We start from the raw sequence: 12,904 nt of genomic DNA on the forward strand, positions 1-12,904 counted from the left end.
TGCCCTTCATATGAAATGTTCAGAATAGGCAAATCTATAGAGACTGAAAGTAGATTAGTTTTGGACACAGGTTGAGGGAGAGGGGAAATGAGGAATAATGGATACAGCATTTCTTTTTGCAGTGATGAAAATGTTCTAAAATTAGATAGTGGTGATAGTTGCACAACTCTGTGAATACATTTAAAAAATACTGAATTATATGTGTTAGAGGTCAAATTTAATGGTATGTGGATTATACCTCAAAAAGCTTTTTGTAAGTGAATGAGAGGTATGATGTGTTTTCATCTGATATAGAAGATTTAGGAGCTGGTCATCAAAGAGCACAATGAGAGAACAAAACACTTTATGCTTTCAGCACATTAGCCCACTCTCATGTCACTTTAATTCCTGATTAGAATTTCTAGGCTATTTTATTTTGTGCCATACTATTTTTAACCCAAAAGTTCTTGGTTGGTCAAAGAGTTTTTCCCTCTCCTTAAAATTCAATATATGATTAAATATTTATAAAATATATAAGAAGAAAAGATGAAAATAAAAATCTAAACAGAATGCAACCTAGGAAAATCCCTTGCTGAAATACAGCATGAAAGCTAACTATGGGCCTTTTTCCTTTCCATATTACAACTGGTTTTCAAAATGTAACTAATGAAACTCCAGATGTAACAGATGTCACATAAAGCCTATTTCACATTTATAAAGCCCAGCTCTGCCACACAGTGTAATCTAGGAGGCATCTGGCTAAAACTTTACAAACTGCAGTATTCTATGCTTTGGCATGATATTAAGAACCCCCAAAAGGAAATGTCTTAAGGAAAGTCTATTTCCTGGTACTTTTTGCCAGGAGTTCTCTCCTTCGTTTTCTACCCAGGATATTGAGAAGGACAGAATGTCTCGCCACTGTATTTTTGGACTAGAGTGGACTCAAAAAGCTTTTACATATGCCAGAAATTTAGAATGACACTTTAATTAGAGAATAATAATTTTTTTAAGAAAGGAATAAAAGTAAATTCTCTGCTAGGTGTTAGTGGAGAAACAAGGCATTAAATTATACTTTAAGTAAAATTGGTTAAATAAATATCAAGTGAGAAGTGTGATCTGGCATCACCAATGAAAAGAGGTCAGATATTAAATTTATTTATTTATTCATTCAACAAATATTTTGTTGAGCACTGGCTATAAAGCAGTAAACAAAATACATTACTCTCCTGGAGCTTAAAATTTGCTCAGAAATGCTCCTGCTACTGAAAAGAAAGCAATGAAATTAAATAAGGAAGCATGAAATACTTGGAAGAACTCTGGTCTAGGAGTCCCAAGATCTGAATCCCAATTCCATGGCTACCAATTAGTAAATAAGTGACACTGGATATGTCAACTTAATTTCCCTAAGCCTCAATTTCATACCTTGAAAAATGGTGTGTATACCTGTCCTGCATACCTTGTCAGCTAATTATAAGGGCCGCAGAGAGATAAACAACAAGGTCTTACTGTTTAGCACAGGCAACTATATTCAGTATACTGTGATAAACCATAATGGAAAAGAATATGAAAAAGAATATATATATATGTATAACAGAATCACTTTGCTATACAGCAGAAATTAATACTACATTGTAAATCAACTATACTTCAATAAAATTTTTAAAATAATAATAAGGACCACAAAGAAAATACTCAAACTTGCCCTGAAAACTATCAAAAGCGCTATATTCACAGATTAGCAGTATTACTGAAATGTATGAAAAACTACCAAATCCCTTACAATAAATAATTTTAGTTATTATAGACAGTTTATTGAGGGTCTATGTGGTGAGACAGTAAAGCTCAAGGCTAACTGTCAAGTACATTAACAAGACAGAATGACACATTTTCAAAGGTTTTGACCCTTCTACATTTAATCATTCTAATTTCACCTGGGTTTCCTTTACATGTCAAATTACGTTCATATTCTCAAGCAATGTTCCACCCATAGGAAGAGAAAATGAGTCAAACAGACTCCCATCAAACTTCCAAACTGAGCAACAAGGACCATATGTTTCTTTACTCTTCAGGGTATGTGTCTGTCACCTCTATTTGAATCTTAACAAATGACAGAAATAGAGACAAATCCACCTTGTAAAAGAAAATAACAATTGCTGTAATTGCAACCACATTAACTAGACTGAGTTTTTGCTTAAATTACTTCTGCCCTTTTGTTGAAAAACAATGCCCTAAGAATAATGAAGTACTTAAGACATGACCTAAATATTAAAAACTTCAAAATTAAACTCACGAGGAAAACAAATTTTACTTAGCATAATTTGGGTTTGTAGTATTACCATCAGGTAATGAATATGAATCCATATAAATCACTGGTGAACTCTAAGCATAAGAAACAGTTAATATCTATCAGTGCTCCATGAAACAACGGAAGCCAAACATTCTGACTCTTTGGGGCTAGAGAGATAGAATAATCCTGTGTTTCTTCAGAGTCAGCTTAATACTTCCCTTCCTGGCTCAGAATGAAAATAAATATTCTGTCCTAGACCTAAGATGTGATTTCCCTTTGGAGGTTTTCAGGAAGGAGGGAGCAACAAACAAGAAAGTGATCAGGGATGAATGGGTTTTGTGTAATTTTCAATCACATAACCTTGTTTTAGGAAGTAGAAAGTAAGACTCAAGACAACTGCAGAGAAAGCTCTTAACAGTGACTGTGCTCTGATTATGATTTATCAGGACTGACTAAGTAACTTTCCACACTAATCCACTCCCACTAGCATTCTGGAAGGTTAGTAACTTTACTAAAAAAAAATGGAGGGGTATTGAGGGATAGAGTCACATTCCGGAGCATATCACCTGTTGCCATCTAACTGGACCCATCTCCACACTTTCTGTCTTCTCTCTCTCTCTCTGCAAGCTCTTTTTCTGGAATAACTGACAAATACCTCCATTTGTCCTCAAAAAGAAGTTTTGGCCATGCCATTTCCCTCAAGGGGTGATTATTTGTCAGTCACCAACAAGTAAAATAAATTGCATAGCCAATAAAACCAGGAAATGAGAAAGAACACATAGGCACCTCGAAAGCAAATGAAGGGATAGCTCCCGTCAAATCCCTTGGCATTCGATTATAGAACTGCATACCTGGTCTTCTCACTTCTCACTGTAAGCATCTCACTGCAAACATTTTCACCACATAACTAATTGACTGTAAGAGCTTTTCCTGTGTGACCAGTAAGTGATTGTGAATTAAGAGCATCAGTGAAAGGTAAACTACCTGGTTGACAGTTTGGTGTTTGACAGTTTGGTTTCAACGGGTTGAAATGTGTTATCATTTCTTCCAGTTAGAGACGTTATTGATAGCTTTATTGAGCTTACAGAAGACAATTTGCTTTGTTTTGGTTTCTTATCTTAAAACACTGCACTGGAGGAGAAAGAGTCTGAGGGCCTCAGAGGCACAGAGTTGAACCTACATTTCCCATAGAACTTTGGAAAGTCTATCAACGGACATGTGACAGTACGCAAGGAACAAACACCAGTGGAGAAGGCTTTCACAGTGCAATACAGAACTCAGTTACAAATATGCATCCTAGTGTTTGAAACTGATACCTCTTTTAACAAAGGAACAAATTTTAGCAAAAAAGAAAAAGTGCAATGCTGATGAGGAGACAGATCAACAAGCAAAAAAAAGTGTATAAAAATACTATAAACAGAAGACTTGGAAGACAATGTACAACTCACAAAATAAAATCAGTTATTTGTGCAGTGTTACCATGAATCTACACACATTTTAAACATATTCAAAAATTTTGTATTTAGCAATGTCTTTTTAATTGTTATTCATTTCTCACATTTCATTATGTCTTTTTAAATGTCCCTCTTTCATTTTTTATCTTTCATGGTAAAATTGCCTTACAACCAATTAATTATGAGGCAGAAATGCTTACAGCAAAGATGTCTAAGGCAAAGATGCTTACAGCGAAATTACCTCGAAGAACCACAGAAGTAGGATACCTGCCACAAGGCACCAATAACAAAATAAGTAACTTAGTTTACTTATTAATTTAACCATCTCAAAATAAGTAACTTAAAACTTAAAAAACAGAACCAACGTAAAATCAACACTGCCATACTGGGGCAAGCAGCATAAATGTTTATGTCTCAGAAACACTGAATGGCATTGGTACCTTTTTATTTCTTACTCCAGTCCCTATCTGGATGGCTGAGCTGAGGGCATTTCATCTTTAGGAACAGGGCACTTGGCTATGCTTGCTAGATAAGGGAGCAGAGCTTTTCCTGTGTGACCAGTAAGTGATTGTGAATTAAGACCATCAGTTGCCACACTTAAAAATCTACCTGTGGGTTCCACAGACATTAAAGGGCCCAGGTATTTAGCACCTTCAGACTTACCTGTGCTCCTGTGATTTTGGTCCCCTGGGAGAGAAGCATCCATAGTCCAGGCTGGAATGTGTTGGGTGGGATTGGCAGTAGATGTCCCGGTGCTCTCGTTATGAGTTGTACTTGGAAGTATAACATCATACACATGGACTTCACCATCAGTGACCAAAGGTTCACTCCCGTTTGATTTAAAATAGGCTTTTTTTAATGTTCCTGAAAGACCAAGAAAAGATATTTTAAAACATTACTAGAAGTATTTATTTTATTTTATTTTTATTTTACTTTTTAAAAAAATTTATGTATTTATTTTTGGCTGCGTTGGGTCTTTGTTTCTATGCAAGGGCTTTCTCTAGTTGCGGTGCACGGGCCTCTCACTATCGCGGCCTCTCTTGTTGCAGAGCACAGGCTCCAGACGCGCAGGCTCAGTAGTTGTGGCTCATGGGCCCAGTTGCTCTGCGGCATGTGGGATCTTCCCGGACCAGGGCTCGAGCCCGTGTTCCCTGCATTGGCAGGCGGATTCTCAACCACTGAACCACCAGGGAAGCCCCTTATTTTATTTTTATTTTTTATTTTTGGCTGCACTGCATGGCTTGAAGGATCTTAGTTCTCCAACCAGGGATCAAACCCATGCCCCCTGCAGTAAGAGTGCAGAGTCCTAACCACTGGACTTCCAGAGAATTGTCTATAAATATTTATTTTAAAAAACGTATTAGGGAAACTCTAGAGCTGCTTTCCCAGGCAAATGCAAAGAGAAAATGATGGCCAGCAAGACCACCCACTTCTCGAGACAACCAATAGTTTCTCTTCTGTTGTAGATCACATAATCCTGTAAGGTGGCTATTGCTTCTCAAGAGCTAAAGGTTTAGAAATTGAGTCTCCCATCCAGGTTTCCTAGTGCCCAAAGAAATTAGGGCAATTCTCCTTCACCTGGGACTCAACACAAATAAAATGTGTCAAATCTTACACTATTTCCTTCCTGCTTTCTCAGTGTCTCAATTCCACACATCATTTTGTGCTCCTCAGTACCTAGGACACAAGCTCTCCCTATCTTTCTACCTGCCACAAAGGACAACAGTGCCAGCTAACTTGCGGCCTTCTATTTCTCCACATTTGACACTAAATTTCAGTGAACTACACACACAGATAATAAAAATAATAGGGCTCAATGATTTCCCAAGACTTGTAGAAACCACCACCCCAAAAAGTAAAACTCCAATTACAGCAAAACTAAAAGAAGAAACTATATTATATTCATCTTCGACCAGAAGCTATAAATTTGATTATAAGAAATAGGCATTAGGGGCTTCCGTGGTGTCGCAGTGGTTGAGAGTCCGCCTGCCGATGCAGGGGACACGGGTTCGTGCCCCGGTCCAGGAGGACCCCACATGCCGCGGAGAGGCTGGGCCCGTAAGCCATGGCCGCTGAGCCTGCGCGTCCAGAGCCTGTGCTCCACAGCGGGAGAGGCCACAGCAGTGAGAGGTCTGTGTACCGCAAAAAAAAAAAAAAAAAAAAAAAAAAGAAAGAAAGAAAGAAATAGGCATTAAACTAAGATTATCAACTGGTCACTTTCTCAAGGTATTTATTCATGGACAAAGTAAAGAGTCCAACCTAAGGTTATTGGGAATCCCCTAGCTTTAGCTTTAGGCAGAAAATCTGAAAACTTTGAAAGAGATCATGTATTTTTAACTCAGTCAAAATAGACAACAGTGTGTTTCCAGAATATAGCACTCTGGTTGAGTATGCCACTAAAATAAATGAATGTGATATTGATCCATTATAGAAATACCCAATGGAGACTTTTTTTCCTAAAAGCATTTATAGTAAATGCTCTACTTGACTCTCACTTTTCCAAAGAGCCCATGGAACATTAAAAAAAAAAGAAATATAAATAAAATGTTTAATATCAGTCTACAGAAAAAATTTCTTTACATGTGCTTGACACTTGGAAAATATTAACTACAAATCAAAATAGAAAAGCAGCTGTTTTCTAGCTAACTAAGGTCAACAGGATTCCAAGTAAAATGGAGTGTAAAAGCTAAATCATGACCATGCGGTGCAGGTAACACACTCCCCAAACTGTCTGTGTGATTATGAATAAATATTAAGTGCAGTAGGTGAAATAAAAGACTTCATTTAATTGTTTATGATTTTCAAAATGATTTAGAATTCATCCTAGATCAAAATAAATGTATGTGATAGATTTGTTCGCTATATAATGTGTATTTTACTCATACAGGAAAAGTTTACTAATTAGCTGTAATTTTATTTTTCACTTATTAGTTGCTCTCTTCTTTGCTAATTTTGGCATAGAGATTTTGCACATAACGTGTTATTTCCACTAACATGGCTATAATGAATGTATAAGACCCATAAAATCAATTTACTTATCACACTGACCCTATAAGTCAGCATCCAGCTCTGTCAACACACTTTGAGCAAATGTCAACTCCTCAGTTATATCCCTGTGTAATTCACTTAAAGGGAGTTCCTTATTGTATGAAATATCTCAACAGTTGTTCTTAACATTTTGTTTGTAATGACTAGCCTTATTAATAATCTTTCCTTTAACTTTTTCACCTAACTGTAGTGGTGAAAGTGCTAATAATATCTGTTTACTCTAAAATATTCTTTAGGGCTTCCCTGGTGGCACAGTGGTTGAGAGTCCGCCTGCCAATGCAGGGGACACAGGTTCGTGCCCCGGTCCGGGAGGATCCCACATGCTGCGGAGCGGCTGGGCCCGTGAGCCATGGCCGCTGGGCCTGCGCGTCTGGATCCTGTGCTCCGCAACGGGAGAGGCCACAACAGTGAGAGGCCCGTGTACCGCAAGAAAAAAATAAATAAATAAAATAAAATATTCTTTAAACACCAACTTTTTCAGGAAACACTGCCTTGAAAAACAACTTCCTTAAAAAAAAAAAAAAGCAGTTTCCTCACTCTTAAACTCTCCATATCAAAGTAAGTTGGCAGAATAGAAAGATAACACATGATATACAGTAGTTGCTGCAGCTAATGTCCCTAACCTATATTTTTGAGAGAAAGACAAAGACAACAAGCCTAAAAGACCTGTCTTTAAAAGGCTAAACTGACTAGACCATTTGTTTTCAAGCATCTCTGGAAACTAACCAACTCTCAACTCACAGTTTGTCCTCTATTACGCATTTTTTAAAAGCACAAAAAACAGAATTCAGTAAGACTAAATACTGTCAAGCTACACCACGATGAGCTACAAAAATGCTGAGAGTTATTAGCTCAAAGTAGCGTGTTCATTCTTTCAGTGTTGCCCCATCCTTTTCTACATTCCTATTTTAACAGTGCTGTGGTTAAAAGTACAGGTTCTACAGCCTGACCACCTGGGTTTAAATCCCATCACTACTTACTAGCCCTGAAACTTTGGGCAAACTCTCAACTGCCATAAAATAAGGAAAATCAAAGTACCTCCCCTTAACGGGCTGGCCATTAGTATCAAATTAGTCAATACATACATAAACACTTGGAACAGTTCTTGGTATACATTAAGTTCTCAATAACTGTTAGTCATTACTACACAATAATAGTAATGAAAGTAAAATTGTCTTCCTTAGGGCTACTAAGGTACTTTTATATTTTATTTTTATTTTCGGCTGCATTGGGTATTCGTTGCTAAGCATGGGCTTTCTCTAGTTGCCGTGAGCGGGGGCTACTCTTTGTTTCAACGCACAGGGTTCTCACTGCGGGGGCTTCTCTTGTTGCGGAGCACGGGCTCTAGGGGCGCGGCCTTCAATAGCTGCGGCACGAGGGCCCTAGAGCGCACGCTCAGTAGTTGTGGTACACAGGCTTATTTGTTCCGCAGCATGCGGGATCTTCCCAGACCTGGGCTCGAACCCATATCCTCTGCACTGGCAGGCGGATTCTTAACCACTGCGCCACCAGGGAAGTCCTAAGGTACTTTTAAACAAATGCCAATTTCCTTTTACTCTAAGTGCATCCCAGCATAATAAAATGGCTAAGGTAATTTTCAAAAGTGAATCACTTAACCCACTTTTGGAGTAAAATAACTGTGACTCTTTCATGCTAAGTTATTAATAGAAGGCCACATTACATCAAGGCTGTATGGCTCAAAAGTGTTTCAGCTATAACACAGCTCTATTTAACAATGTTTAAGAAACAGCCTGCATTTCCAACAATAATAGTCAAGTATTACTCATCTTTTACAAGGAGTGGATTGAGCACTGTGGCAGACAAAATAATGCTCCCCCCAGAGATGTCCACATCCCGAGTCCCAGAACCTGTGAATAGTTTACTTTACATACCTTACATGGCAAAAGGGATGTTGAAGATGTAAATTAGGGAATCTGAGATGGGGAAATTATCCTGGATTATTCAGGTGAGCCCACGGTAGTCATGGAATCCTTATAAGCAGAAGAGGGAGGTGAGAGAGTATGTGTCAGAGCTATGCAGTGTGAGAAAGACTCAATGGGCCATTGCTCATTTTGAAGATGGCAAGGGGCCACAAGCCAAAGAACGCAGGAAGCCTCTAGAAGCTGGAAAAGGCAGAAAACAGATTGGCCCCTAGAGCCTCCAGAAGGAATACAGTACTACTGACACCTTAATTTTAGCCCAGTAAGACCAATTTTGGACTTCTGACCTCCATAACTCTAAGGTACTGTATTTGTGTTATTTTAAGCTACCGAGTTGTTATAGCAGCAATAGGAAACTAACACAGGAACCTTACTAAGTATCCTCACTATGGGCATTTATTGAGTTAGCCTTCCAACAATCCCATGAAACATGCTATACTTAACTCTTCTTTATGAAGTTTCAGAGGGAAGGAAACCAAAGCTTACAAGAGTTATTTAACTTTATCCAAGAATTGAGTTGGGACATGACACACACACACACACCCACATACCCTTCTCATTTTGGACAAGGTATACAAGTTAAAAAAAATCAACCATCATCTGCATGTTAAAAAAATGTATTTTCCTATGATATGAGTTTGAAATTAATTCCTTATCTTTATATCTCTAGCCATGTGGTAACACATTTACTTTGCATTTTCTATGTGCCAGGAACTATGTATTTACTCTCTGCTGAAAGTAAATTACAAAATTTAGTAAGAGTTTCTTATCATCAAGATGTTTATAGATTAGTTGGGGGAGACAGGCATGTAGCCTAAAACTACGGACCATGATACAAATGCTTGGAGAATGATATGCATAGGACAATCCGGTGACAACAATTAGAGAAGAAGTTGTCATTCCATTTGAGAAAGTCAGGAAAGGTTTCTTAGGGAAGAAGATCCTCCATGTGAATCTTAAAAGATGATTAGGGATTTTCTAGGTTTAAGCCAAGCATTTGTGGGAAAGAGGGAGGTGTAGTAATAAGGAATGGAGAACTTTCTAGATAGAGCAAAGGGGAAAATATGCAAAAGCTGACTAGCAGGTAATGAAACATGGCTGGCACACAGGGGACTGGCAAGAGAAAAGGCTTGAAAGGAAGTAGAAGCCAGACTGGGAAAGGTATTCCTGTCATAGGTTTGGAATTGATCGTGTTGTGACAGAGAAATTTTGCAGAGTCTTAAATGGGGTAGAACATTATAATGATCACTCTGGCAACAGGGTGATGCTTGAAAGGGGCTAAGTCTAGCAGACAAAAGGCTATTGCAAGAGTCCAAGTGAGAAAAGAAGGACTGAGTCAAGGCAAAAGCAGTGAGGACAAAGGGAACATTTGGGAGAGAGCTTTCAGAGGCAAAATTGTAAGAACATAATGGAAAGAGTAAGAGGTCCCTTCAAGGTTTCCGGTTTGAATTACTGGGTAAATGAAGATATTGACCAAGATGGGGTGGTTGCGTTAGTGTTATTCATCAAATATTTTCAATTCTCTCCCATTCTACTAGGGCACATGCTGGTGTTACATTCTTTGGCCTCATTCTGTCTCTTGATATCTTTGATGTTGGTCACAGGGTACGAACTTCCAATTATAAGATGAGTAAGTTCTGGGGATCTAATGTACGGCATTGTGATTATAATTAGTGATGCTGCATTATATACTTTTTTAAAAGTATAAAAAAAGTATAGAAGTTACTCCAGGGCTCTCTTTTTTCTTTCTTTCTGGCAAAATAACCACAAAGGTTCAAGATGATGGCTGGTCCATCAATTTATTTTTTATTTATTTATTTATTTTAACATCTTTATTGGAGTATAACTGTTTTACAATAGTGTGTTAGTTTCTCCTTTACAACAAAGTGAATCAGTTATACATATACATATGTTCCCATATCTCTTTCCTCTTGCGTCACCCTCCCTCACACCCTCCCTATCCCACCCCTCTAGGTGGTCGCAAAGCACAGAGGTGAACTCCCTGTGCTATGCGGCTGCTTCACACTAGCTATCTAATTTACCTTTGGTAGTGTATATATCTCCCTGCCACTCTCTCACTTCATCACAGCTTACCCTTCCCCTTCCCCATATCCTCAAGTCCATGCTCTAGTAGGTCTGTGTTTTATTCCCATCCTACCACTAATCTCTTCATGACATGTTTTTTTCTTAGATTCCATATATATGTGTTAGCATACGGTATTTGTTTTTCTCCTTCTGACTTACTTCACTCTGTATGACAGACTCCAGGTCTATCCACATCATTACAAATAACTCAGTTTCATTTCTTTTTATGGCTGAGTAATATTCCATTGTATATATGTGCCACATCTTCTTTATCCATTCATCTGTTGATGGGCACTTAGGTTGCTTCCATGTCCTGGCTATCGTAAATAGAGCTGCAATAAACATTTTGGTACATGACTCTTTTTGAATTATCGTTTTCTCAGGGTATATGCCCAGTAGTGGGATTGCGGGGTCATATGGTAGTTCTATTTGTAGTTTTTTAAGGAACCTCCATACTGTTCTCCATAGTGGCTGTATCAATTTACATTCCCACCAGCAGTGCAAGAGGGTTCCCTTTTCTCCACACCCTCTCCAGCATTTATTGTGTCTAGAGTTTTTGATGATGGCCAATCTGACCGGTGTGAGGTGATATCTCATTGTAGTTTTGACTTGCATTTCTCTAATGATTAATGATTTTGAGCATTCTTTCATGTGTTTGTTGGCACTCTGTATATCTTCTTTGGAGAAATGTCTATTTAGTTCTTCTGCCCATTTTTGGATTGGGTTGTTTGTTTTTTTTGTTATTGAGCTGCATGAGTTGCTTATAAATTTTGGATATTAATCCTTTGTCAGTTGCTTCATTTGCAAATATTTTCTCCCATTCTGAGGGTTGTCTTTTGATCTTGTTTATGGTATCCTTTGCTGTGCCAAAGCTTTTAAGTTTCATTAGATCCCATTTGTTTATTTTTGTTTTTATTTCCATTTCTCTAGGAGATGGGTCAAAAAGGATCTTGCTATGATTGATGTCATAGAGTGTTCTGCCTATGTTTTCCTCTAAGAGTTTGATAGTGTCTGGCCTTACATTTAGGTCTTTAACCCATTTTGAGTTTATTTTTGTGTATGGTGTTAGGGAGTGTTCTAATTTCATACTTCTACAGGTAGCTGTCCAGTTTCCCCAGCACCATTTGTTGAACAGGCTGTCTTTTATCCACTGTATATCCTTCCCTCCTTTATCAAAGATAAGGTGACCATATGTGTGTGGGTTTATCTCTGGGATTTCTATCCTGTTCCATTGATCTATATTTCTGTTTTTGTGCCAGTACCATACTGTCTTGATTACTGTGGCCTTGTAGTATAGTCTGAAGTCAGGGAGCCTGATTCCTCCAGCTCCATTTTTCGTTCTCAAGATTGCGTTACTATTCAGGGTCTTTTGTGTTTCCATACAAATTGTGAAATTTTTTGTTCTAGTTCTGTAAAAAATGCCAGTGGTAATTTGATAGGGATTGCATTGAATCTGTAGATTGCTTTGGGTAATAGAGTCATTTTCACAATATTGATTCTTCCAATCCAAGAACATGGTATATTTCTCCACCTATTTGTATCATCTTTAATTTCTTTCATCAGTGTCTTATAGTTTTCTGCATACAAGTCTTTTGTCTCCTTAGGTAGGTTTATTCCTAGGTATTTTATTCTTTTTGTTGCAGTGGTAAATGGGAGTGTTTTCTTAATTTCCCTCTCGGATTTTTCATCATTAGTGTATAAGAATGCAAGAGATTTCTGTGCATTAATTTTGTATCCTGCTACTTTACCAAATTCATTGATTAGTTCTAGTAGTTTTCTGGTAGCATCCTTAGTATTCTCTATGTATAGTATCATGTCATCTGCAAACAGTGACAGCTTTACTTCTTCTTTTCCTATTTGGATTCCTTTTATTTCTTGTTTTTCTCTGATTGCTGTGGCTAAAACTTCCAAAACTAGGTTGAATAAGAGTGGTGAGAGTGGGCAACCTTGTCTTGTTCCTGATCTTAGTGGAAATGGCTTCAGTTTTTCACCATTGAGAACAATGCTGGCTGTGGGTTTGTCATATATGGCCTTTATTATGTTGAGGAAAGTTCCCTGTATGCCTACTTTCTGCAAGGTTTTTATCATAAATGGGTGTTGAATTTTGTCAA

At 37.9% G+C, this 12,904-nt stretch overlaps 1 protein-coding gene across 5 annotated transcripts in view; it reads right to left on the reverse strand.

Annotated features, from left to right (window-relative positions):
• CORIN (corin, serine peptidase) overlaps positions 1–12,904 on the reverse strand; it is a 278,076-nt gene that overhangs the window by 214,525 nt on the left and 50,647 nt on the right. For all 5 annotated transcript variants that reach the window (XM_067036047.1, XM_059067269.2, XM_067036046.1 and 2 more), the window contains exon 3: positions 4,384–4,584. In XM_067036047.1, the coding sequence (XP_066892148.1) occupies positions 4,384–4,584 (201 nt within the window). The remainder of the gene's footprint in view (positions 1–4,383; positions 4,585–12,904) is intronic.

Source organism: Kogia breviceps, chromosome 6 (assembly GCF_026419965.1).
Source record: "Kogia breviceps isolate mKogBre1 chromosome 6, mKogBre1 haplotype 1, whole genome shotgun sequence".
Classification (NCBI taxonomy): Eukaryota; Metazoa; Chordata; class Mammalia; order Artiodactyla; family Physeteridae; genus Kogia; species Kogia breviceps.